The sequence below is a fragment of the Botrytis porri genome, assembly GCF_014898465.1.
Source record: "Botrytis porri strain MUCL 3234 chromosome Unknown BPOR_024, whole genome shotgun sequence".
NCBI lineage: Eukaryota > Fungi > Ascomycota > Leotiomycetes > Helotiales > Sclerotiniaceae > Botrytis > Botrytis porri.
This window is the reverse complement of record NW_024066098.1, coordinates 77,581-101,737: the sequence shown is the minus strand read 5'-3', so window position 1 is coordinate 101,737 and position 24,157 is coordinate 77,581. Positions and strand designations below refer to the sequence as shown.

General features: G+C 43.7%; 6 protein-coding genes across 6 annotated transcripts; 3 read left to right on the top strand and 3 right to left on the bottom strand.

Moving 5' to 3' along the window:
• Positions 1-3,120: 3,120 nt before the first annotated feature.
• EAF01_011723 (uncharacterized protein) lies at positions 3,121-3,837 on the top strand (the record flags this gene model as incomplete). Its single annotated transcript, XM_038919981.1, has 3 exons — positions 3,121-3,123; positions 3,312-3,447; positions 3,755-3,837. 3 exons carry the CDS (start codon positions 3,121-3,123, stop codon positions 3,835-3,837), a joined length of 222 nt encoding a protein of 73 aa, XP_038764511.1.
• A 775-nt stretch (positions 3,838-4,612) lies between these two features.
• EAF01_011722 (uncharacterized protein) lies at positions 4,613-6,857 on the bottom strand (the record flags this gene model as incomplete). The annotated part of the gene is made up of 3 exons (XM_038919980.1): positions 4,613-6,421; positions 6,488-6,603; positions 6,716-6,857. 3 exons carry the CDS (start codon positions 6,855-6,857, stop codon positions 4,613-4,615), a joined length of 2,067 nt encoding a protein of 688 aa, XP_038764510.1.
• Positions 6,858-7,183: 326 nt separating this feature from the next.
• EAF01_011721 (uncharacterized protein) lies at positions 7,184-10,574 on the bottom strand (the record flags this gene model as incomplete). The annotated part of the gene is made up of 7 exons (XM_038919979.1): positions 7,184-9,297; positions 9,345-9,573; positions 9,622-10,005; positions 10,054-10,250; positions 10,306-10,424; positions 10,485-10,495; positions 10,566-10,574. The coding sequence occupies 7 exons, from the start codon at positions 10,572-10,574 to the stop codon at positions 7,184-7,186; spliced, it is 3,063 nt and encodes a 1,020-aa protein (XP_038764509.1).
• A 346-nt stretch (positions 10,575-10,920) lies between these two features.
• On the top strand, positions 10,921-12,044 carry EAF01_011720 (uncharacterized protein; the record flags this gene model as incomplete). The annotated part of the gene is made up of 4 exons (XM_038919978.1): positions 10,921-11,298; positions 11,349-11,555; positions 11,612-11,761; positions 11,808-12,044. The coding sequence occupies 4 exons, from the start codon at positions 10,921-10,923 to the stop codon at positions 12,042-12,044; spliced, it is 972 nt and encodes a 323-aa protein (XP_038764508.1).
• A 3,001-nt stretch (positions 12,045-15,045) lies between these two features.
• EAF01_011719 (uncharacterized protein) lies at positions 15,046-18,022 on the top strand (the record flags this gene model as incomplete). The annotated part of the gene is made up of 5 exons (XM_038919977.1): positions 15,046-15,050; positions 15,147-17,343; positions 17,412-17,646; positions 17,707-17,952; positions 18,006-18,022. The coding sequence occupies 5 exons, from the start codon at positions 15,046-15,048 to the stop codon at positions 18,020-18,022; spliced, it is 2,700 nt and encodes an 899-aa protein (XP_038764507.1).
• A 4,577-nt stretch (positions 18,023-22,599) lies between these two features.
• On the bottom strand, positions 22,600-23,833 carry EAF01_011718 (uncharacterized protein). Its single transcript, XM_038919976.1, has 4 exons — positions 23,742-23,833; positions 23,626-23,681; positions 23,142-23,478; positions 22,600-23,079 (listed from the first exon to the last, which is right to left on the bottom strand). The coding sequence occupies exons 1-4, from the start codon at positions 23,746-23,748 to the stop codon at positions 23,072-23,074; spliced, it is 408 nt and encodes a 135-aa protein (XP_038764506.1). The 5' UTR covers positions 23,749-23,833; the 3' UTR covers positions 22,600-23,071.
• Positions 23,834-24,157: the final 324 nt, after the last annotated feature.

The following is a 24,157-nucleotide window of genomic DNA, read 5'->3' as shown; positions in this document are numbered from 1 at the left end:
ATTTTCTCGCGTGATTTAGAAACATGGATTAAAATTTAAAGGCTGTAATGAGAAGAACGATAACCCGTAAGTCTTCAATCTTTCGTGCTGATCATAATCGACTTATAACCCTCCACATTTGAAAACGAACTTTCCGAATCTCCATGCATTATCTCAAAACAATAGAGTGTGCGCGCTGGAACTCTTGTTCAGTCTTCTCTAAAAAAAAAGTATGTGAAAAGTTTCCCTTCTCCCCATTCATTCTTTCATACTTTCCAACTCTGCCTTTGCCACTTGGCTTGGGCTGTGAAAAATTGCCTTGAAGCTTTGTTTGAGAATAGTGATGGCAGTCATTACTTGTTTGTAGAAGATCTCCAGGTAGCTAACAGCTTACAGAAGTGATAATAAAGAAAGAAAGAAAGAAAGAAAGTTACAAGTCCTTAAGGTCGCCGAACAAACACCAAGAGTGAGTCACAATTCATTGAATACAATCGATCACTAGATATTCCTAAATGTTCATGTATCAGCTTGATATCTTATCATCTATGAGGCAATCAAGATACGGATGGTGCTTTGCGCCATCTGCCGGTTTTTAAACCACCTTGCGAACCTTATTTTCCTTCCAAACGCAACGAGCGTGTACTGACTTTACACTTGCAGTTCATCAAACACTATACGCAACAAATCACCGGACATCAGCATCTCACCTATACTTAATATCGAGGGTATATGGTAAATCTCTAGTGGGTACATGACTAGGCGTAGGCCATCGGCAGCACTCACTGGGTGTTCCTCTGCTACTTCTTAGTTGTAGTATGAATCTGGTTGCTTTTTTACATACGACAGAGGCGGATAAAGTTGGGATCCGATTCTGTACTGTGAGAGCGTATCTCTTCAGCGAAGTTGTTTTTCAGACAACATGATTCTTAGTAAAGATGGCCCAGAAAATTGATGACTTCAATATACCTAGATGGTGTAGAGAAGAGATCAGACTTCTGGGTTATCATGACAAACAACAATGTTTTCTCGAATTTCAAACCGTTCACACAGATGTGAGTCACTTCCTAGATGACTCAACTCGCACAAATTACTGATTCTCAATAGATAGACATTGAGTCTAAAATTTTCTTTTGAACAATGAGGTCGTCAGTTGGTACCGACTGCTGGTACAAACTGATGACCTTATTAAGGCATCGACCGATATGACGAAGTATGGTAAGACGGCACACCATCACAATCCCCTGTACGGGGAACGCCGCGAAGAAGTGAAAACATGAGATTTTTTGTACTTCCCACGCAATTTTGAAGAAACGTTTCTGATAAATGGATGACTATGTAGGGAAGAAGCAATCTACTTACTTCGATAATAAATGCGATGAGAGAGTGGCTCTCTTAATAGTCTACAAAATGCGTGGAACATAGATTGTGGCTGGTACCGCCCTGTTCGCAGCAAGGAAAACTTTGGTCTCTCGAAGGACGTTCTCCATGAGGCTAGTTTCAAAAACACGATTTGAAAATCCAGGGAGAGCTGGTGTGTGTGTGGCTCCCCCTGGATTCTTGAATGGCGTTTTGAGTCGTGCAAACCGATCACACACATAATTTGAGGAATACTGCGCAACTGGAGGGAGGAGGGGCATAGTAATGGCGACGACTAGCTGAGGAAGGCGAACTTGCAATACGTTATCCACCCCGCTTATCAACCTGTTTTCGATCACGATCAACTCGATCCTGGGTGTGCCCATGTCTCTCATTTTTCGCCATATTCTCAACAGCATCAAGCATCGGGTCCAAAAGATATGGAAATTCAGCAATCTAATCCCGCTAGAGATAAGCTTGATATGGAAGCAACCCTCTCGAGGACCCCGTCAACTGTCTAGGTCACGACTTGGGACTTTCTAAAGCTCTTCCGGGAAAAAGGAGCTGGCAGATAGGTGATGAACACCACACTCTGTAACACTTTTAATATATTACTAACTAGACATCTGCAGCCTCCGGCGGTCTACCTCCGCATGAGCCAAAGGTTATTGAAACTGCTCCAGCACAAGGGCTGATAAGGAAGCTGAGGGTTGGCGGGTGTAAAGCAGGAGCACTTGACTTCCCTAAACATCGGGATGACAGGCACGACGAGGGGGCGGGGGTTCGGGGGGCGTGAAGGAGGAACGGTTGTCTTTATTGATCCTGGATTCACCTTGCGTGAAGAGATTGGCTCACTAGATAGTATATAGAACCAGTCCATAGGTGATGACATCCTCGTCAAGGACCTTATTCTCCAGTAATTTCAAGACGAGGACCTTGACAAGAACAGCATCATCCACGATTGCTGGACCAGGAAGGCAACAAGAAGCTCGCTGAGAAGACATCAGAGATCGCTACATTGAAGGTGGATAGCGTTGATAGCAGCGAGTTCTGTTTTTTCTCGGTGAGCTTCTTACCCCCATCAGGTTCAGAATGGCAAGCTCCTTCCATCTAAAGCTGTCATTGGCATCTTTGACCTTCTGTTCAAGTAGATCTCGCAACAATACATGTCCGAGTCCGAGACCTGTAAATCTTTACGTAGATTCAATAACCTTGAAGTCTTTGTTTACCTATCCTTCTATTCAGTGCAGTCTTTGATTGATACTTACGATAGCGGTCCCTAACATGATAACATGCATGGTGCTGTCCCACTTTGGTGGTTCTAATATTCCCAATGACACGGAATTCTCGAAATCGTAGAACATGATATGGATTGACACCACAGATGTTGTAGTGAGACCTGAATGGCTGACAAGCTTCGCCATTTGATACCAAGTACAGACCGCTTCCATTTTAGCATTAGCGAAATTCTGCCCATCAATCTGCGAACAGGCTTCCCCACAAATAATCGGCCGCATCTCCAAGTCCACAGAGCCGATCGGGACACATTTACGAAGCTCGCAGTCTAAGCTTTCTTCTCCCCAAAGTAATTTTATATTGAATACGATTGATATCTCACCCTTTATTATAAATCCTACCGAGTGACTTGTTGACAGATAATTTACATCTTTGATCTTTTACCATCTCCAACCTTTACAATTCAAGAATACGTAAACCAAAACTCGAGTTAACTCCCATACATCAGTTACGAGACATATTCCAATATTCGCAATCACAAACGTCAAAATGGTATGTACTTTTACTTTCCCCCTCGTATGAAACCTTTTGGGACAAATTGTTTTTCCAGGTGATCATTTAAGTTTGGAACTCTCCTCCACCTCTTCTCCTGATTCGCATTGAACATCTCCGTTAGAAAACTTCGATCCCTATTCCAGACTTCCAAACTCTTGAACCCTCAAACTAACCCTCTTCCCTAGGTTCAAACACCCACCCAACGCAAAGCAAATCTCAAGTTCGCTGCCGTCAATGAGAACAAGCAAGGAAAATCAGAAGCTCAATTGCACAAGAAGGAGTTGAAGAAACAGAAGAGCCCTATTAGTAAGGGTTGGTTATGTAGGTTTTAATTTCTCATTATGTCTTTTCTTCATGAAAGGAAAGAGGGAAAAGGAATTGAGGGCTGCGGAGGAAAGGCAGGAAGGTCAGAAGTTTCAGAAGAGGGACGATTTAAGCAGAAGTTTAATTGGTGGGAAAAAGGGGCGTTTCTCAATTGCTCATCGAACGCCCATTGAAGAAATGTGGATGGAGGCAGAAGTCCCATGGACAGACAGGAACAAGCCACAGCTCAGCGGGATGTGCTTTATGGAGGAATTTCGAGAGATCCCACCATGCGCCAAACTCAAGCTAACAACCCAATCAATAGACCTTTTCGCATTCATCCTCATTGGCGGATTATTTGTCGACCTCCTTTTCCGCGTAGTTTCCTATTTCAGCGGCGGTAAATAAGCGCATCGCATTCTATCTTATTCAATTCATCTATTCGATTCTCGCGACCATATATGCCAACTAAAAACGGAGGAACTGGGGATTTGCATTGTATACTACCCAGGTCATGTCGCAGTAGACAGAGGCTTACGAGCTATCGATATTCTAGGGGTTGGACTTAGTCTGCAATTGAGAAAAGCAATTGCGACATCTGTGGATGGGAGTTTTATTTGGGTCTCGTTTTATTATTCCATTTTTTTTGTATCCGTTAAAAAGTAACCGGGGTTCGATGGTCAAAGGGGGTTTTCACATGGGATCAATATCAATGATAGGTTGATTTAGCGCTCCATATTCTCTGTCATGTCAATTGAAAATATTTTAAGTTCGAAAAGATTTCTCTACAACGAAAGTGTGATATGTCTCTAATACCGTGACATCTTCTATTTCTATGCACGTATTGGTTGGTGGATCGAAAGCCAATAATTACGACACGATTAAGAATTTGCAACCTGCTTCATGTTCACAAAAAGCTATCGCGTTACAAAGTATAGCTATACCTTGCATTAAGATGTGTCTATCTTTCATTTGATTATATCTATCTACCCATCACTTCGCTCGATCTAGGAGTCGAGAAGATACAAGAATGGGAGAGGTAAACTCAACTTTTAGAACCCCCATAACCCCAAAGCGAGACGTAACAAAACAGTTGATCCATGGATATTAAGATTTTACTTCATTAACTCACCGAAAGAAATTACCCGCTCATATTTCATTCAAGTATCCACTTGAATGTAATCTATGCCCCCAAACCTCTCCTCTTCCCACCTCCATCATGTTTCAATTTCATCCCATAATCATACTGTCTCTCCAACTCACTCTGCACTTTCTGAATATCTTCCTTGCCCTTAGCCTCTACCCCCTTTCCATTGACAGCACCGCCCTTTCCAGCCCCAAGTAATCTCAAAAACTTGCTTTTTCTTTGCGCGTCTCCATCCAGCGCATCTGCATTCCACTGAGCCGCTACTTCCTTCTCAACTTTTGGCTCCTGAGGCTCTTCTGTGGATTTGGACTTCTTCTTCTTCTTCGAAGACTCCTTTTCCTCCTTGGAGCGCTTGCGTTTTTTGCTTTCCTCTGCTATTGGTTCTGGTTGAGGAGTTTCCTCTTTGACAACAATAGGGGTGGATTTAGCCGCCTTTTCAGCTTTCTTGCGTGCTTTCTTCTCTTCTTTAGTTTCCTCTACTGGTTCTGAGACCGCAACCGGTTTTGGCTCATCGACAACAACTTTTGCGGCCTTTTCGGCCCTCTTGCGAGCTTTCCTCTCTTCTTTGCTTTCCTCCACTACTTCAGGAGTTTCCTTCTCGGCCTTTTCAGCCTTCTTACGGGCCTTCTTCTGTTCCTTCGTTTCCTCGGGCTGATTTAATGCCATTTCCAGACTACTCAATAAATCGACACCTCCCTCATCCTCGTCTCCCTTGACGCTTTCTGTCGCAGACGCATCTCCATTCTCTTCAGCTTTCTTGGCCCTCTCAGCTCTCCTCATTTCCTTTCTCGCTTTTCTATTTTGCTTTCCCTTTAAATTTACTACTCCCAGCTTTGCCTCTTCTTCCTTCTTTGCCCTTTTCTCGGCTTTCTTTTCGGCCTTGCGCTTTATACGGGCTTCCTTCAATGCGGCCTTTTGTTCTTCGGTCATTACTTTTGGCTCTTTCTCATATACACCCATAATTTTCTCTTGTTTCCGTGTATCCTTCCTAACGCGCTGTATTTCTCTTTTGACAATTGCATTGAGCTGGCTCTCATCTAGGTTAAATCTGGGCTTCTGTTTCTTCTCTTCTCGTTTCTTGGCCTTGATCTCCTCAGAATCTGCTTCGTTATCGCTGTCGGAATCAGAATCGGAATCAGAGTCAGAGTCAGAATCACTATTCGATTCATCTTCAGAATCAGAAGCTTCTTCATCATCCTCGTCATCATCATTGTCGCCCAAGATCTCGTTCTTTGCTGCAATGGGATCGAAAACAACACCCATTTTCTGTGCGTTTCTTCTCTTCGCCTTCATTAACCTCCTAAATCTAGCTTCTTCCCTTTGTCTTCTTCTAAGATCCCTCTTTGCATTTCCAGCTTCTCTCTTAGCCATCGCGATCCTCTGCTCGATTTGTCCATCCGAGATATCCCATAATGCTAACCAATTCTCCTCTCCTTCTGGTAGAGCGATTCCCTCCGGAATAATCGGTTTAGGTGGAACAGGTTTTGGTTCGTACATTTTCTTCTTCTTGAGTGCCGTCTTCGAAATGTGTGATTTCTTCTCTCCGTCAAGAAGATGGAGTCGTTCCAGATTGATACCTTCTGGCACAGCAGTATCTTCATTTTTAACTAACTGCTTCCCTTCGGCTGGTTCATGTTTCCTTTCCAAACTCTTCTTGCTCTTCACGGTTCCATCCTCCAATGTAACTACCTCTCCCACATTGAAGGAAACTCCACTAGGATCATGGACCGCGGCCAATCTCTGGGCTTGGTTGACGGCGTTCAAGCGAATCTTATAGCGTTCGACATCGATTGCGTGAAGACGATTCCTCTCCTTGTTTTTGTTGTATTTTTCTGGGTTACGAGTCTAGGCGCGCAGATTTAATCAGTTTCTTCCACCCTACCAGTCAACACTAGAAATTCAAAGACTTACAGCTCGTCTAGTCATAATACCATTCAATTTTCTAGCCTTCTTTGCATCGGACTTGGCCTTCTTCTTCTCTTTCTTCGCCGCATTTCGTACTTCGCGCGCAATTCGCGATCGCTCCTCTATATACCCAGTTAATTAGAGTTCTCTATCCCACTTCAAACAAGGCAAAAGCTCCCGCGTTCTAGGAATAGGCCATATCCTAATGGATATGCAAAGAACAAATGAACCTACCTTTAGTAGCTCCGATAACCTTTGGCTTTCCAGCGGAAAGAGACTTAGCTCTATAACCTGCATCGCGCCTTTTCATAGGCTGATCGAACTCATGGGTCTTTTCCACTCCCCCGAGAGGAATAAAATTTGCTGAGGTTGCCATATTGTCTATGTGTAAAAGAATTACACTCGGAGAAAATCTGGCAGAACGAGGGTTTGAATTTTGAAATGCGATTGGGAATCTTTTTTTTTTGCTCGATGTTGGTCCGAGCTCTAGGCTCCGATAAGGATAAGGATTTTAGTCACATGCAATAATCTCCAAGTTAATTGAGAGAGAAACGATCGGATACTCTGTACAAATGCATTCACATGTATAACCTACAGAACTACATTGTGATCAAAACTCGAAAGTTTTTAGCCCATGACTACCTTTGTGGTATCTGTTGCACGCCTCATACGCCATTGAATGCTTCCTAAACGCTATGCATATTACGCCTGTTCAATGACCTTTTCTTCCACCTTTGGCTTCTTCTTTTTCTTCTTTGGCTTTACGACATCTGTAGTCGTTGGAGCCGTAGAAGTTTCGCCTTCGCCATCTCCTTCGTTAACTACAGTTTTCTTGGCCTTTTTCTTATTCTTAACCACTGTCGCTGCTTCGCCTTCTACTGGTTTGGTCTTCTTCTTCGTCTTCTTCTTCACCACCGTTCCTTCTGGTGGAACATCTTGTGCAGCGTGAATCCTCTCATTCGCTCGTTGCATCTCCAATCGAAGTCTTTCTACCTCTTTCATAGCCTTTACTATCTCAGCATCCTCTTTCTGCTGCTGCTCAAAGTCAATTCCGCTAGTATTGTCACCCTCAAGGGAAAATTGGCCGATATGGCTCGAGTCTACCTGTAAAAGGGATTGTTTCCCTTTTGCCATTCGCGCCTTGATGGGTCCATCAGTACTGTTCTCAGAATCGTTTGCAGGCGTAGAAGTTCCACTCAGGTTCAGAGTTTCATCGGCAGCTACTTGTATTCGTTGACGAGGCTTTTTCGAGGGCTTTTTAGACTTTGTCGTATTTAGACTTGTCTTGCCCAGGTCTAGCTGCATGATTGGTATGGCATCAATGTCTAAATCTGGCCCATTGTTGTTTTGAATAATGTTATGAATAGGCGTTGAAGTGCCAGAGATACTACCATCAGTCGGTGCGATATAAAAGGGATCATCTCTATTTCTTTCAAGTCTTTCCGCTTTTCGACGCGCAACAATATCTGGATCTAGGTATGACTCTTCGCTGCCTTGTTGATAAGACTGAGCGGGTTGTTCGGGACTTCCGCCAAGACGATTGATAGCAGGCTCATTTGATGAAATTAAAGTAGGCTCTGGTTTCTGATGATAATAGACTTCGAATTCGTCGTTTTCGGGCTCATCGAAGGATATCATGTCTACATCGCGCAGTAGGTTGTGCAAATTTGGATTAATTGGCTGATTAAGATCCAGATTAGATGGCAACGGAACATTCTTCTGCGCACTAGCCGCAACAGAGTTTAATTCCTGCCCCCTGAATAGAGAAGGGAGTGCTTGTGTAAGTAAAAGTGGTGCATCTTGCTGAACCGATTCCGAGGACGGCTCTTGACCATTCGTCGCTTCCGCTGCCAACTTTAACAGCTCTGAAAATTCAACTGCCCTCTCCTGGACCTCTAAGTCGGGGTGCATTGCTAGGGGTTCAATGGCATTTATAATGCGTGCCATTAGCAGTGACATCATTGTCTTCCGTTCAACCGTCCATAATGAATGCTCGTCATCGGCTATGATGACAAAAACCTTTGGCAATGCTTGGAGGTATACAACGAGACTCTCAGCAGACGTTGACACCTTGGCAATATGCAGTAAGGCTGACATTGTGTTTTCTGGGGACTCAAGATAAGAAGCGTACTCTCCAATCATCCATGAAATCGGACGAAGTGCTCCGTTTCCGGAGCTAACTTGACTTGACGTATCGTTAAAAGCTAGTATCAGTATTGAATCGGCAGCCCTGGCCGCTTGAGATCGGACTGCTTTTACCTTTACGGCAACATTTCGCAATTCGTCTCCAATTCTTTCAAAAATATCCTCATCTGAGGATTCATCCATTTCTTGGGTTGAGTTCGCGTTTGTGATGGGAGCATTCCGGACGAGTTGGATTAAGATGTCGATATACCAGTCGAAATCGACGAGATTAGTATAATTGTTTGTCGAGCACATTTGGAGTATTCTGGTGATAACATCCACCTTATAGTCATCAGGCAATAGCAGATCTTGTGATGCTCCCCTATCAGACCTTATGGCAACTTCCGGTGCCTCATCGTCTGAATCTGCTTCCGGTTCAATGTGACCAGCTGGTCGAGAATTTGAACTACTTGCAGGCACTGTGGGGGAACTTCGGAGTTGTCTCATCAATCTTCCAACAATCGACATCAGATTGTCGCTGCTGACCATACCTACAACTAAGTCTAATGCACGTAGGCGAATTGAGATATCAGGACTATCAATACAGTCCATTATTACATCTTCTTGTTGAGCGACAAGAAATGGGTGAGTAACAACAATCTTGTTGAAAGCGAGTAGGGCGACATATTTTACTGTAAATCTTTAGCATCGGTCTCTTGCTGAGAAACTCAAGACTTACGATTAGGATCTCCCTCAACCATAATCATACCCCGCAACTTGCTCACACAAAGAGTGGCTATCTCTTCCCCACCTGCAGATTCCTCACTGCTTCCTAGAATTCCGCCCAATATAATGCCATTTATACATTCATATAGCAGTGACATTGCTGGAGTGGTTCGAATGATAGATGTCAATGGCGGTAAAAGTTTTTTAACTAATCTTGGCTCGAGCGGAGTCAAGGTAGCAAACTGGACGTATGTCAATATATAGTTTCTAGTAAAAGATTTGAAACTGACCAATTTAATGAGTTTGATGGCCATCCAATTATTTCCACTATCAACAAGGAGCTCGAATAACCTTGGAGCGAGTGGTAAAAAGTCTTGAGGTCTCCGCCATCCCAATTCACAAACTACATTGACAATTGCAGCTGTAACACTTGGATCTTCGCCCTCATCCATCAATCGCTCTTTGATTTTTGGCCATGCCGGACGTAATGTTTCTGGATAAACTAGAGCCAATCTATAAAGTGTGACAATAGTCTTCTTGCGAATCGTTGGATGGGAATGTGTCATTCGAGGTAATAAGTCTGAGAGAACCGATAGTGCAAGTGAAGGAGTAATGACATGCGGCAACGTTATGATTGGTAGAGACATTGTTGTCGGTGTCGCGGAACTCAAATCCTGTATATGCCTAAGTACAGTACTTAGGAATCACTTGGAATATCGTACCTTCTTCAAGAGATTTGTAGCCAACATCAGAACTTCAGTATCCGGTCGGAAACTCTGCACAGCGCCCAAATATCCAACTCGTTTCTGCAGGTATTTTGGCGAGGACATAACTTCAAGAACATGAAAGGAAGCCCATGACATGTCATGTCCAAACATTTCCAGGTAAACCAGTTTCAGCAAGGCCGTAGCCTTGAGGTCTGCGTTTTATCCGTCAGTTAAAATGCACCCCCTTCTTCTGCCATAGATTCTAACCCATGTCGGATCCTTTGATTTCCGCACGACATTCTTTCAAACTATTTTGAATATACTCTTTCTCGTTGCCTTTGTGGTTTCGCAGACCTCGAATGAGGTCATACAACGACTTTTCAAACCTGCTATAGCTTTAGTACATGATCCCGAATGAAAGTATGGTTGGTCGAGCAAGGGCGTACATCTTTAAGGGCTTATATTTGTATTGGGTGGTCCTCCATTAAGAAGTTGGATTAGGGGAGCGTTGAATGTCCAGCAGATACGACGCGCATGACTTGAGGCCTCCAGGAATTTGGTGGAGATTTAGAAAATAAATGTGGTTATTCCAATGTTGAAATGAGTTTCTTACGTCGACCCAAGATGCAAGCGTCCATCCGATACCCATACCCCCACTAGCTTTACACCGCCCGCATCGATAAAGATATTAAGGCATTAACATCATAGTTAAGGCATAAACTTTGAGAAACGTCAAAATAGCCGTGAGAGCTAAACTTTATGTGGAGAGCTTCACAATCACAAGCTGTCCCTACTTTAATCGAGCTTACAACCCCAGATTTTCATCCTCTACTCTTCTTCTTCCACGAAAGCCACATCTAGAACATCAAAAATACTACAATCATGGCCTCTGCACTTCTAAATCCACCTGCACATCTCCCGCCAGCACTAGCCTTACAAAACTCTCAACAAGCTCCTTCTATATTGCGCAACACTCCTTCATCGATATCATCATGGTCCTTCAGCTCGCTCTGGACAGCTGCGGAATCGCCAGAATTGTGGACTACTTACGAGAACCTATTAATGTCATGCTTGCGAACTGGTGATGAAAAATCTGCGCAGCTATGCGTCAAGCGACTCCAGGAAAGGTTCGGGGTCGAAAATGAGCGGATTATGGCAATGAGAGGATTACTCTGTGAAGTCAATGCAGAAGATAATGCAGCATTGCAAAAAGTACTAGACGGATACGAAAAAAACTTGTCGGACAATCCAAATAACATGGTAAGCTTACTCGAACGTGTCCCCATACAAACACTTACTGAGCTATGTAGCCTATCTTGAAACGTCGTATTTCGGTTCTCAGGTCACTAGGAAAAACCTCAGAGGCAATTACCGCACTCAATGAGCTGTTGGACTTGTCCCCCACGGATGCAGAATCCTGGGCAGAATTGGCAGATCTTTATGTTTCGCAGGGCATGTATCCACAAGGAATTTTTGCATTGGAAGAGGTCCTACTCATCACACCTAATGCATGGAATGTAGGCGGCCTAGTATCTTTCTTGGTAGCTATGAATTTGCTAACAACTGAACTCAGATGCACGCCCGACTCGGAGAAATTCTATACATTGCCGCTGGTATGAATGATTCGAATTGGGATCGGTACCTTGTAGACTCGTTGCGAAGATTTTGTAGAAGCATCGAATTATGTGATGACTATCTTCGTGGATACTATGGCTTGAAACTGGTTGGTTTAACCCCTATTTTGACAAACCACTTCTAACACACCACAGGCTAGTAGTCAGCTTCTCCGCAAGCCTCCAGCAAGTCGAAACAGCAAACCAGATAATAGTCTACCCTTCCCAGACACAAACACAATCGAGAAGCTGAACGAAACTGCTACGTCTAAATTATCGGAAATCGTCCGAAGAAGTGCTGCTAAAGAACCTGGCTGGGAGGGTTATGACGAAGCTTCCCTTATCGCCGCTCGTGAATTATTGAACAGAGATTCGGGATCTATTACTCGTTGATATTCATAGAAATTGGTCAGTTCTCAGGATGTGGAACATGCAAGGCACATCATCTTGATCCTGGAGACACAAGATCCACATTTTGGAACATGAATTCCCATCATTATTTTCAACGTCGGATGCATGCACTCGCACATTCAAAAGTGCAAGGTTCGATGTGGTTTTTCAATTCGAAAATTTCTTCCATCTATAAATTACGGTTACGACTTGCATGAGAATGTTACCGTTCAAATCCGTCATTTCAAATGTCATGGGCTAGAATTGGACAATCGAAAGGTAGGTTACAAGCCCCTCCCGAGGTCGTGGCACCAGTAGGAGTGCATTCACGGATTTCGGTGCCCAATCATTGAATTGGCGATTAGCTTTGCCACATTGGGCAAGAGGCTCGGAATTTTTGGGCATCTTTAGGCTGTTAAAAAAGGCGGTGACGAGGTTTTTTTAGGCGGCTCTGATTATTTGAACCTATCCGAACCTGCAAGAAACAATTCAGAGATGAGTCTTTCAGAATCGTGACAACGCACGGGTTTAAAAGGCCTTGTATATGTAGATAAAGTCAGCCTTGAGGGTGGTTGATTACAGCTGACACCGCAATAAATCCTTGATTTTTATCCCGAATACTACACAAGTTGTATCTATACATGAGAGTTTCCCATTGTCCAATCTGCTGTGCAACATCGTGGAGCCCTAGTTGTATATTTCAACATGCAAATGTGCGGAAATATCATCAATCTAATCACAAGACCAACTACACCAAGAGGAAAGGCTGAGGGAAGCAACCACACAAGCCCGAAGTTTCAGAATTATGAAATCAAAAACCCCGAAGTGAGAATTTTCCCTTTCGGTCCACAATTCACGCAGTTCTGCATGTTAAATCAAAAAAGAGCCAAACTCATGAATTTTCTGACACTTTTATTCTCCCCATACGAGCCCAAGGGCTTTGAATTCGTACCCGGTTCTCAAGTCTTTTTACCCCTTCATCAGCAGACGAAGCGAATTCGTACCGGAATCTTCCATCATTACCCCCCAAAACTTGAATGCATCACTTCGTTCCCCCTAGCAACAGAGTACCATCCAATCCATCCAATATTTATCTGTCCTTCACATTCATCCTCTCGTTGAAACAAAGTCTTTTAACGGATTGAGATCAATTACATCAATAACCAATCCCTCTTCACTACGGAGGACTCCATTGTGAACAAGAAAACAAAAATACACAAACTATTATCTCACAACATGAAGTCTACATAAACTACACAACATCATATTAGATCGTCAATTCCTTTTTCCTCCCCTTTCATTTGATTTGAATTTCCCAGAAACCGAAAACCAAGTCAGTGGTACCGGAGTAATCATATCAACATACCACAAAGTACTCACACATAAAATCAGTGTTTGATCATTACCATTGCCATACAGATATTACCCCTCAGAACGAATAAGTGGAAGGCCCGTTCTTTTGTCTCCAGGTGGTCCATCTGTTCTATACTCCCCTCCCTACACGGACCATTTATTATCTCCTCTCCGGCTTCCCCTCTCTTTTGGTATTCTTCTGGTTTCATAATCGTCTAGACTTCTCATATCGACCGCGGATGCAACCCAATTTGGAGATTTTTTTTGTATCATTTTCTTCCTTGGAGTACCTAGGATCTCAATATCATACCTCGGATCATCTTACCTTTGGACACCTTCACAAGGAAAGAGAGGTATGTTGCAGCATTTCGATGTTCATATAACTCAAGATATCAGAATCAGATAGGCGATCAACCTCTCCTGTTACTTGAGAACTTCTATCGTTTCTTCCAGATCAACTTTTTTCCGAATTGATCCCTTGATCCTTGTACTACAGTGCGTGTGCAATAGCTCTTTAACCCTGTATACCGACCATGCTCGCTCTTTTCTCCATTTGCCGCGAGTGTGTGCCAATTTTGAAAGACAGCTAGGTATATTAGACGTAAGAGTACCCGAAAGGATCCATATGGACTTCATTGCTGAGAAAGAGAGAATCGAAATAGGAAGAACTGGCAGCCTAGGAAACAATAGAAGGAATTAGAAAATACTACCTTACCTACTAGAACTAGTATACGAATAGCAGTCCAGCTCAGTTTGGATTGGTTGACAACGAATCATAAGAAATACACGCTAAAATATTCGACCCCTCGCAGCAGAAAAGTATCCGGGAAAGCTACGAGTACTCGTGGCTAACGAACAGTACTTCTAGCCACTGCTGCCCACAGACCAAACCCAAAAAATTATAATCCACCACACCACACACACCTTACCATCATCCATCATCCATCATCCACCCATCAACCCATCAACCCATCAACTCATCCACTCACTCGCCCACCCACTTATTACATCCATTCAAGATCCACACACCACATTTTTATTTCTTGATTTCCCTTTCCCCTCCAAACCCTCTCTCGAATATTCAATCCTCACTTATCGATAAAAGTCCCTCCGCCACATTCTTCGAACATCAACCATACCCCGTTCGAATACCAACACCGACAGTCGACGATTCCATCAGCTAGTGCTACTTATCATATTAATATTTTGAAGTATCACTAAACATCCAGCCTTGGGTTTTAATAAGCTATCTTAGCACACCCGTCGATTGATCAATACCGAACCACTAGCTAGTTAAGTTCGCGACGGCCCGCACAACCACTGCAATTTATTATTACCTCTTCACTCAAACGACCACAAGTTTGACACGACGCCGTCCAACCTTAAAAATCCATTGAATTTTGTGCTTTGACGTTGAATCGCTTCTTCGTCTGCATCTTCTGCATAGTGATTCATATAAACTTCACAGATTTTTCTGCAATACATTGTCGGTAGTCCAATCTAGAATATTCCTCAAGAAGTTGTGAGGTGGGACATAGCCTGGGCGAAGACTCCCCCCCCTTCACTAACCCATTTATAAGGATATCTTCACTCCGACATTCTCGAATCGAGAGTCGTGGGTGGGAGATAATTCCTTGAAAGAGACATCCCGATGCCGTAAGTACTTAAATTCACAGCATGACTGTCACACTAATAGTTGCGACATAATTAGCGGTCTAGCCTGACGTATGCTAACTCTTTTATTTCCAATAGTCTTCGTACAAGGGGTCCAACAACTCGAATAACAATCGATACTCCTAACACCCAAAGTCCATACACCACTCCATCACACTCTACTTCAAATTCCAGATCCAATTCATTCTCCGAGGGATCGTCGGGTCATATTCGCTCAGACGATAGTCACGAATTTTCAGACAATTCCCAAGACTCTTGGAACGGATTAGATTATTCAGACGACATCGAACCCTCTGAATCTGCTTCACGGCCACGCGCACAGGCAAGATACATTGACAGAGGGCAAATTAGTTCCCGAGAACATAGTACAGGTCGACCAGCTCCCAGTGAACGTGCACACTCGAATTACGATCGCCCAGCACGCCGTCATACTCCGGCCGCCGAACGAAGTCACCGCCCGTCTGCTTCTAGAGTGCACCGGCACACAGCACCGGGACCAGTAACAACCGTGGAGCAACTAGATGATTTTCCAGGCTATGGCCGAGGCTATCCTGCTCAACAAACCGCTCCGTATGGTGGTAGAGTAGCGCCTCCGCCTGGATATGCCCCGAATGGATACCCCGCTAGTGCAAGTGCCCAATATGCACCAGCGTTTGGCAATCCGGCTGTTGCTCCTCCACCAGGGCCTGGTCCAGGAGCTTTAACACATTATGGTGGCGGTTATCCTCAACAACAATACAACCAAAGCTCAAATCCCTTTGCACCACAAAACCAGACTTCATTTGCACCGCAACCATCTCCAAGTCCAGGCGGAGCCAGCTATTTTAACAGCCATAGCAGACATGACCCAATGGCATCTAGACACGACCCAATGGCATCTAGACACGATCCAATGGCATCTAGACATGATCCAATGGCATCTAGGCATGACCCAATGGCCGGGCACAGTGGGCACAACACTCCTGCTGGATATCCTGGCCATCCTAATCAAGAGCTTATGCATTTTGCACCTCAGCAAGGCTACCCCGGGAATCAGCCTTATGGCGGAGGTCAAGGCTATCCAGGGTACCCAGGATACATGCCTCCTGCTATGTCTCCGGGAATGTCTCCGGGAATGTCTCCGGGATTGTCCCCAGGTATGCAGGCATTGCAACATGGACATCACGGACAACAGCATGGGCAGCATGCACAGCAAAATATGGCAATGACTCCAGCAGGGATGCAATACTTTCCTCCTCAATTTTCCCCGCCAGCTCCTGAGTCAGCCCCAGCTGCACCACCAGTACCAGTTATTGATATTGAGATGGAAAAGAAAATGGTGTTGATGGAGGAACAAATGAAAAACGCTAAGATAGAGTCTGATAGGGCTCGAGAGCAAGCAGAGGCCGCCCAAAAAGCATCAGAAGCTGCACAGAAGGCTTTGGCCGACAAGGAGGCGCGAGAACTCAAGGAGAAACTAGACGCCGAAGAAGCTGCTGCTGCTGCACAAAAACTAGCAGACGAGAGGGCCGAATGGGCAAGGAAAGCTAACGAAGCCCAAGCTGCGATTGAGAAGAGAGCTGCTGAGAAACAAGCTGAACTAGAGAAGAGGGCTGCAGATATGGAGGCTGATTTAAAGAAGAAGGCCGCTGAAGCTGAAGCTGATTTGAAGAAACGAATGGAAGAAGCTCAAACCTTACTAGCGGCTAAACTTGCACAGGAAGCAAAAGCGGAGAAAGAGGCCGCTGATGCCGCTGCTCAAGCTGCTTTGAAGGCCGAATGGGAGAAGAAGGCATCAGAAGCACAAGCAGATTTAATGAAGAAAGCCGCGACAATGGAGGCAGACCTCAAAAAGATGGCTGCCGATAATGAAGCTGATTTGAAGAAGAAAATGGAAGAGGCACAATCAGCATTGGCAGCCAAATTAGCGAAAGAAGCTAAGGATGCCGCAGACGCTGCAGAGGCCGCGCAAGCCGCGGCTATTAAAGCTGAATGGGAAGCTAAAATCGAGGCCGAGAAACAATTGGCATTGGCAAAGGGCGCCGCAGATGCATTGAAAGCTAAGGAAGAGGAAGCAAAAGCTAGAGCAGCCGAAGAGGAAGAAGCAAAGAAAAAAGCAGATGAGTTGGCCGCTGCCATCGCCGCTGCGACCGCGGCTGCGACTGCGGCTGCGAATGCTGCTAATCCACCACCACCGCCTGCTCCACCAGCGGATGAGAAAAAGAAGCCTATCAAATTCAAGGATGCTGTAGGCAGAAAATTCAGCTTCCCATTCCAGTTGTGTGCAACATGGGCTGTAGGTTATTATTTCGTTGTTCTTTCCCCTTGAAAATACAATTAGTAGTTATTGACAATTTTGCACAGGGCATGGAAGAATTGATCAAACAAGCTTTCCTTCACGTTGATATTATTGGCCCCCATGTTCAAGAAGGTCACTATGATTTGATCGGACCCAATGGTGAGATAATTCTACCACAGATATGGGAAACAGTGATCGAACCCGATTGGGCGATCACTATGCATATGTGGCCAATCCCAGATCCGCCAAGGCCAGCACCTCCACCTGGACCTCCTGGACCACCCCCAATGAATCCAAATGGTAGGCCCCGAAGTTCTCATGGATATTCTCATCATCATTTTCCTAACCGTCCTCCAACAGCACCTCCCAGTGGCGTCCGCCCTCCTGGGCCTCCCCCTGGTGTAGCTATGCCACCTGGAGCTGGACCTAGACCACCACCGCCGCCACCTGGACTTGGAGGTCCTCCTCCTCCTCCTCTTCCTCCCTTTATGTCTCACCCAACTGGCCCACCCGTACCAAGAATCGTAACGGTCAAACCAAAGAAGAAGGTAGAGTCCGGAGTGTTGGGATGGATGGCAGGCAAGAGACCTGCACCTTCATCTAAAAGTATACAATCCACCTTACATATCTTTCGAATACCTTTCTTACTGAACAAATAGGTCGATCTAAAAAGTAAATATCACGAGATTTCTTGTCACGTGAATCACCCATTAAAATCCTCATTGCCCCTTTGAACGCTAGGAGTGCCATGATTATAGCGACGACTTTCTGGCCTCAAGATTCTCTACCTGGAACTGGATCCAGGTTACATAGATTCCATATGTCAACTTTGGCTGGGAGGCAGTATCTCAAAAGCTAGAGCTATTTCCTTTTGTGAGTTTTTGTGTGGGCGAAGGGTTGTGTATTCTTGAATCCTTAATTTTTGTTCAGAGGCATAGATTTTTCTACCTCGGAAAGGCGGGTCGTTTCGTCTACACCAAAGATGAAGCTAATATGTTTACAATTCTTCAATATTTTCAATGTTTTTTCCGTCTAGCTAATGTCTCTCAGCGAGTTTTGTTTTCTAATTTTCTTAGTATTTCGGGGGTTTCTCTTTTGATACCATCTTGGGATATACAAATTTTCTATTGCGATTTCAACTTCTATTTTACTCCTGGATGAAGGACAATTTTTTGGACGGGGAATGGAGAAATGACACCAAATGATTACGAACAGATGAGATAAGAACTTGAACGAGAGATGAACAGGATAGGTAGTATTGGATAGGCAGGAGAATGGATGGCGCATCATTTGTTGTTCTATATCCTTATGGCACGAAATGGTGTTGTGATTTTTTTACGCTAAGGCATTACTTACATCCTTTTGTTTTTAGCTGTGGTCTTTTTTTTTTGTCCGTCAACGTTATAGAATGTTTATAGGACTAGGACTATTCTGTATTTGTTTCTAGCCCGTCTCCTTTGTTGCAGAAGCGGGGTATAGCAATACACAGGGAAGAAGTTTGAGGGATCAGGTTGAGTTGAATATTGAACACGGAGGAGATGAGAGGAAACAAGCAATTGGCAATGGAAGAGATTTGTATCCATTTTGGAGGATGGAGGCGAATATTATGAGATGCTTGGTAGTGTTATGAGAGGGGGAAGATCAAGATGCGGGAAGTGAAGTGCAGCGGAACGGAGTACAGTAGTAGTTTTTACACAATAAAACATCTTCACATTGTAAAAAATACGTTATTATCCAACGTCTCTGCAACGCATTTTTGAAAGCTGTGTACAGTATTACATTCACACCACGCGAAGTGGTACGCGCTTCATGCAATTAAAATCGAGTCTCGATCTTCATGCCAAGTGAAAACGGATATGCATATATATACGCATGACTCGGTCACCTTCGGAATATGTCGATGTGTTCTCGGCTCGCTCTAAAAAAGTAAATACCCGCAACAGCGCAGTAGTACGAGTTTTCACAAACTTGTAGATCATGTATGTATACATGTGTGTGTGCATGGGTAAACGGACTGGAGGGGAAGAGGGGGGGAAAATGTGGATTTGTATGGATGGATGGATGGGTAAGTTATGTTGTGTGGTGTTCTGTTGTGAAAGTCTGTTTTCTTTTTTGTACTCGGTGAGGTGGGTGGGTGGGCTAGGTGTCGACTGGGTGCGTACGGGTGAGGGTGAAGGTTGCTGGGCGGGGATGTGTAATATTTTATATGTGCATGGTCATGTGAGTTGTCATGTGAAGGGGATGGGTGACGGGTTGGATGGGGGATGTGATTTGTGATGTTTGATGATGGTAGTGGTAAGTTAGTGGTAATGATAATGGTTATGATGTGAGGGGTTTTAAAGTTGCTAGTTAGTGGTTAGTGGCGGATTGATGGGCTACCATACTAACATGAGTTCAAGATCATGAATGGATTCTATGGTTGGTTAAATTGGAGATTGGGCTGGGTAACTTGGGTTGAGAGTGTTGATCTTTTGGGTTTGGGTTTGTTTATCTTGGGGGGCTGGGTGGCGGGACGGGGGGAGGGGTAGGGGCGGTTGATTTTGAGATTCCTGGACTTTGGAATGGGAGAAGAAATATGAATAGGAGTGTAGTGGATTGACTTGCTTAAATGAGATTGTATTAATCTTGAGCATTTGAAGGAGTAAGGAGGGAGTACTTGATAATAAAATGTGGTGGCGAGATAAGCTCACCGGGAAGTTTGAGAAACACTTGTGTGCTATCTCGAATACTGACCAGTGACAGCCTATGTACTCACTTATTGGAGCTCAGTATGATTTTGTAGTAATAAAGGTATATATCGTGTACGCATTTATCATTCACAAACCGGTTGAGAATACATTTGCTATTCTGTTGCGTCTCGAAGTAAACTTAAATACTGACGGGATTATAACCGGGGAAAATACGAACTAAATTAAACAAATTTTTCTGATCATGAATCCGATTCTTGTAAATATAATGTATGATTCCCATGGTATGAAGATGGAAATTGAGTAGATGCTGCGGAAATATTTTACTATTCAAACTGTTGTTTTTCGTAGTTTAATTTAGAAATGCAAGGAGTGGGTGCTCACCGGGAGCGGTTGAGTTATTTGACAAAGTCATCCATGTCAGTTTTCTGAACTGTATGTGAGTTGATATGGTGAGTGCATGGATTCTTACGGTTAATTTTGAATACATTGGATACCTCGGGAAGAAGTTTATCATCACATCATTAGACTTCATGTATTATGTCTTCAAAGTCTCAATTTATCTATGACTAGAAGTCTCAACATCAGTTCGCAAACTAACGTACTAATTGTTATGGCGAGCAGTGGACAAAGTCTTGAGTATTTCATGTATCAGACGAAAAGAGGCCGATTGTAATTTTCCAACTTCATAGTCAAGCATTTGCCTATGAGAATTGATGTAGTGTAAATTTATCTGTTCCACGAAAATGAGTAACATAAATCCCCTAAAACTCCTGGGGTATACTGATATTCCCGCACGAGCATATAAACCTATTCTTACTACTTTTATTTAATCATCAATCCTAGACGCGGCCTCAGTTTCCCCTCGACACTTGACGAAGTCGGTATAGGCTCGACGTCAGTATCAAGGTACATATCGTAGAGGAGGATTTGATCTAGACACATTAAGCGAGTGGCAAAAGTATTGAGTAGAGCTTAAGAGGTTGTTAGCTAGCATAGTAGACACTTAATCCAACCTCTGATGAAGTAGTGTGTATACTAACCATATACTGAGGGGTGCAGTAGATTTATTTAACTTATCAAGTCAAGAATTGAAGCATATTCGCTGGCTATCTGACGATCACATATAGCTTCAGAATTTTGGGATGGTAGTCAACTTACCGAAGATTCAAAGGATGAAGAAGTAGTGATAGCCGGCACCTGGTTGTAGCAGCTAAGAATCACCTACCTGTTGGATCATAGGTGGTATAGATTGGACATAGTAAAAAAGATCAATTTCGGGGACAGCTAACAACTCGCCTGGAGTCAACAACCGTGTAAAAAGAAATTGAGATTTGCAACAAAACTTTTCCGGCCTTGTCTTAGTGGCCATAAGTCTTTCTGGAATTATATATACGCCGTATAATTCACTGCTTGTAAGGAGAAATTATCATCCGAATATTCAGTTGAGACATACGACGAAGTTCCTATAGAATAGTATTAATGGGTGCTCTCTTCCATAAGACTGATATTGACAACTCCAAGAGGATATATCGCATAGCGGGATAGAGATGACGGGCAGTTTGTCAGAAGCAAAAACAGGTATGTGTTCTACTAAACTCATAGTAGACTTTAGAGATGTAGACGCCGTATCTTAGGAAGATTGAGGATGCATGAAGCGAATAAAAACACAGATGGCTTTCTTTTTCAATCTCAAGTAGATTCGAGAGTGATCAGGTAGAATCGAATTAATGATTAAACTTATTGTAACTTTGTGAGAGATAGAATCGGCGATAAAATACTTGTGGCCGAGAAATAGATGTAACGTATAAATCTCTCAACTCTTTCATCGTAAGGGATACTTAGAGCAAGCCGTTTGCGCATAATGATTCGTCAAGATTTGACTTGTTAATTTGGAGAGCTGGAGGAGAAAATCGCTAAACCTGTTGACTCAACTTATATCTTTGTGGACGCCATGTCCAGGCGCAGTTAGGTGATGAAGCGAGGGGGCAGTGAGGGATTAAGGCACGAGAAGCAGCAAGACGGAATGAGGGAGGAAAACGGAAGGTAGTAAGTGTCATATTTGTGCTACATATGGCCTAATGATCGGGGTGTGTTGAAAGCTGAGGCTGTTATGTAATTTATGTTGCATTGCAATATACTCTCTTGATTGTTACCGCTTACTGACTATCCAGGATGAGAGTGTGTATAGGTAATGTAAAGTTGCCAAACAAGTTAAATGACATGGAGGTTAGCCGAAGTTCATTGCATGATTAATAAAGCAAGGGATTTGAGCTCATTCGTGAAAATGATTCACTACTTAGGTTGGAGCAAGATCTTCAAGGAACTGTAATACAGACGGATATCCAGATGTACCTATATTTCTCAATGCGTTGCTGCAATTGTTAATTGAAACTGTTCTGAAATAAATTATGGGGAAGATTTTGCGTCATTTTGGGAAAACCCTTCAAATGAGTGTTGTGGGGTAGAGAACTAAAAAGACATTAGAGAAAGGAAACTTTTTGGTAAGGTCTGGGCGTCATGGGAAGTGGGACAAATGAATGCATGGGGAAAAGATCGCACAGTCAGTCGTAATTGCGCACTTGCAAATTGATGCCCAAGAAATATCTGGACTGGACTCTCGAGAAATTGGGATTGTGATTGTAGAATGCGGACTGCTGAAATCGAATTGTGAGATCCGAAAAAGGGCCATTGAAACTTGTCAGGTTCTGGAATAGTGACGAAAGCAAAACTCCTCCACCCATGTCCATATCCACCATATCGAATGCCAGAGATCGTATAATATCCTCAATATCGCTTGTGTTAATTTGTCGGTATAAAGGCACCTCCAGATTCACATCACAATTGACCCAACATTCTCCAAGTATTCTCATGATCGACAACTGAGATTTTGTCAAAATGTACATTTTATTCACGTTTGCAACGTGGAAAGCAAGCTTCGTAAACATTTTTTAATGGAGATGCTGCATTCCTAGCTCATGATGCGACTAGACCATGTAAATAAACCCCATTCCGACCCGATGACGCTGAAGAATTGTTCAAAATCCTGTGATAGATGTTAGCTCGCCCAGTTCTTTGCACAAAACTCCCTAAGAAAAAAAAACATACTGAGAGGAGTGAAGAACCATCTGTTCTTTCCTGATGTGTATCTCTCCTCCAAAGCCTTCTTGACGGTCTTCTTGGCCTCCTCACGTTGAGAAACCTCCTTGAAGGTATCTGCGGAAACGACACCCTTCAATCCCTCCAACTCAAGAGTGTAACGTGTTGGCATCAAGTGGTTGTAGTTGATGACCTTGATGAAAGGCTTGACCTTGCTGCGCTTGGTTTGCTTGGCCTTGGACATACGGCGGGTGATTTGGGATGGGTAACGCTCGATACCGGCGACCAATGCGTGAGGGTATGGGTGGGACTTGTTGCCGGCATCCTGGGGTTGGATGATCACGACCTGTAATTATTCCTCCATCAGCAGATATTCCTTACAACTCCAATTCGAGTAGTCCATCTGTCGTCGCTCTCTGGCTGGCAAAGTTGCTCGGTTGAATTCGTAATTTCGTAGTAAATGGTAATTAAATGGTGAAGAGTGAAAATTTACCTTCTTTCCGGCATATCTGCCTCTGGTGATGATGGCAACACGGCCGGTCTTGAGGACTATAATTTCAAATTAGAATCTTCGTCATCTCGCGATCACCCAGTTCAGAGTAAACGTACACTTCATGTCGACTGTGGTTAGTTGTCGAAGGGTTTGTCGTAGTCGTAGTTAATTCGAGGTTATTCAGAATTCTTTTCCTAAAATCTAGCTCGGTGCGAAAGAGCCCTCGCTTATTACACACGTGATAGTGGCGCTAAAAAGATGTGGCTGGTAAGAAGAAAAAGATGTGGCTATCGAGTAGGAGCCCAACTAGGGATTGATTGGTTATCCATCGTCCGTACCAATTTCGTCCCGTTAATTGATTCGCGCTAATCAATTTATCCTCAAACCGTCTGTGCTTAATGGTTGCCCCGCTGCATCCCCAGCCAGCTCACGAAAAGTAAATAAACAGTTCTTGACCGCTGTGTTTTACTTTATGGTTCCTTTCAATCTTCTTAATGAAAAAAAAAACCCCCCCAGAGACACTCTATGCTCA

Bases quoted from the DNA above. Each gene is read 5' to 3' on its own strand.
- EAF01_011718 (XM_038919976.1), bottom strand. The intron at 23,479-23,625 runs GTAAATTTTCAC...GAATAATTACAG, and splicing joins GCAGATATGCCGGAAAGAAG to GTCGTGATCATCCAACCCCA.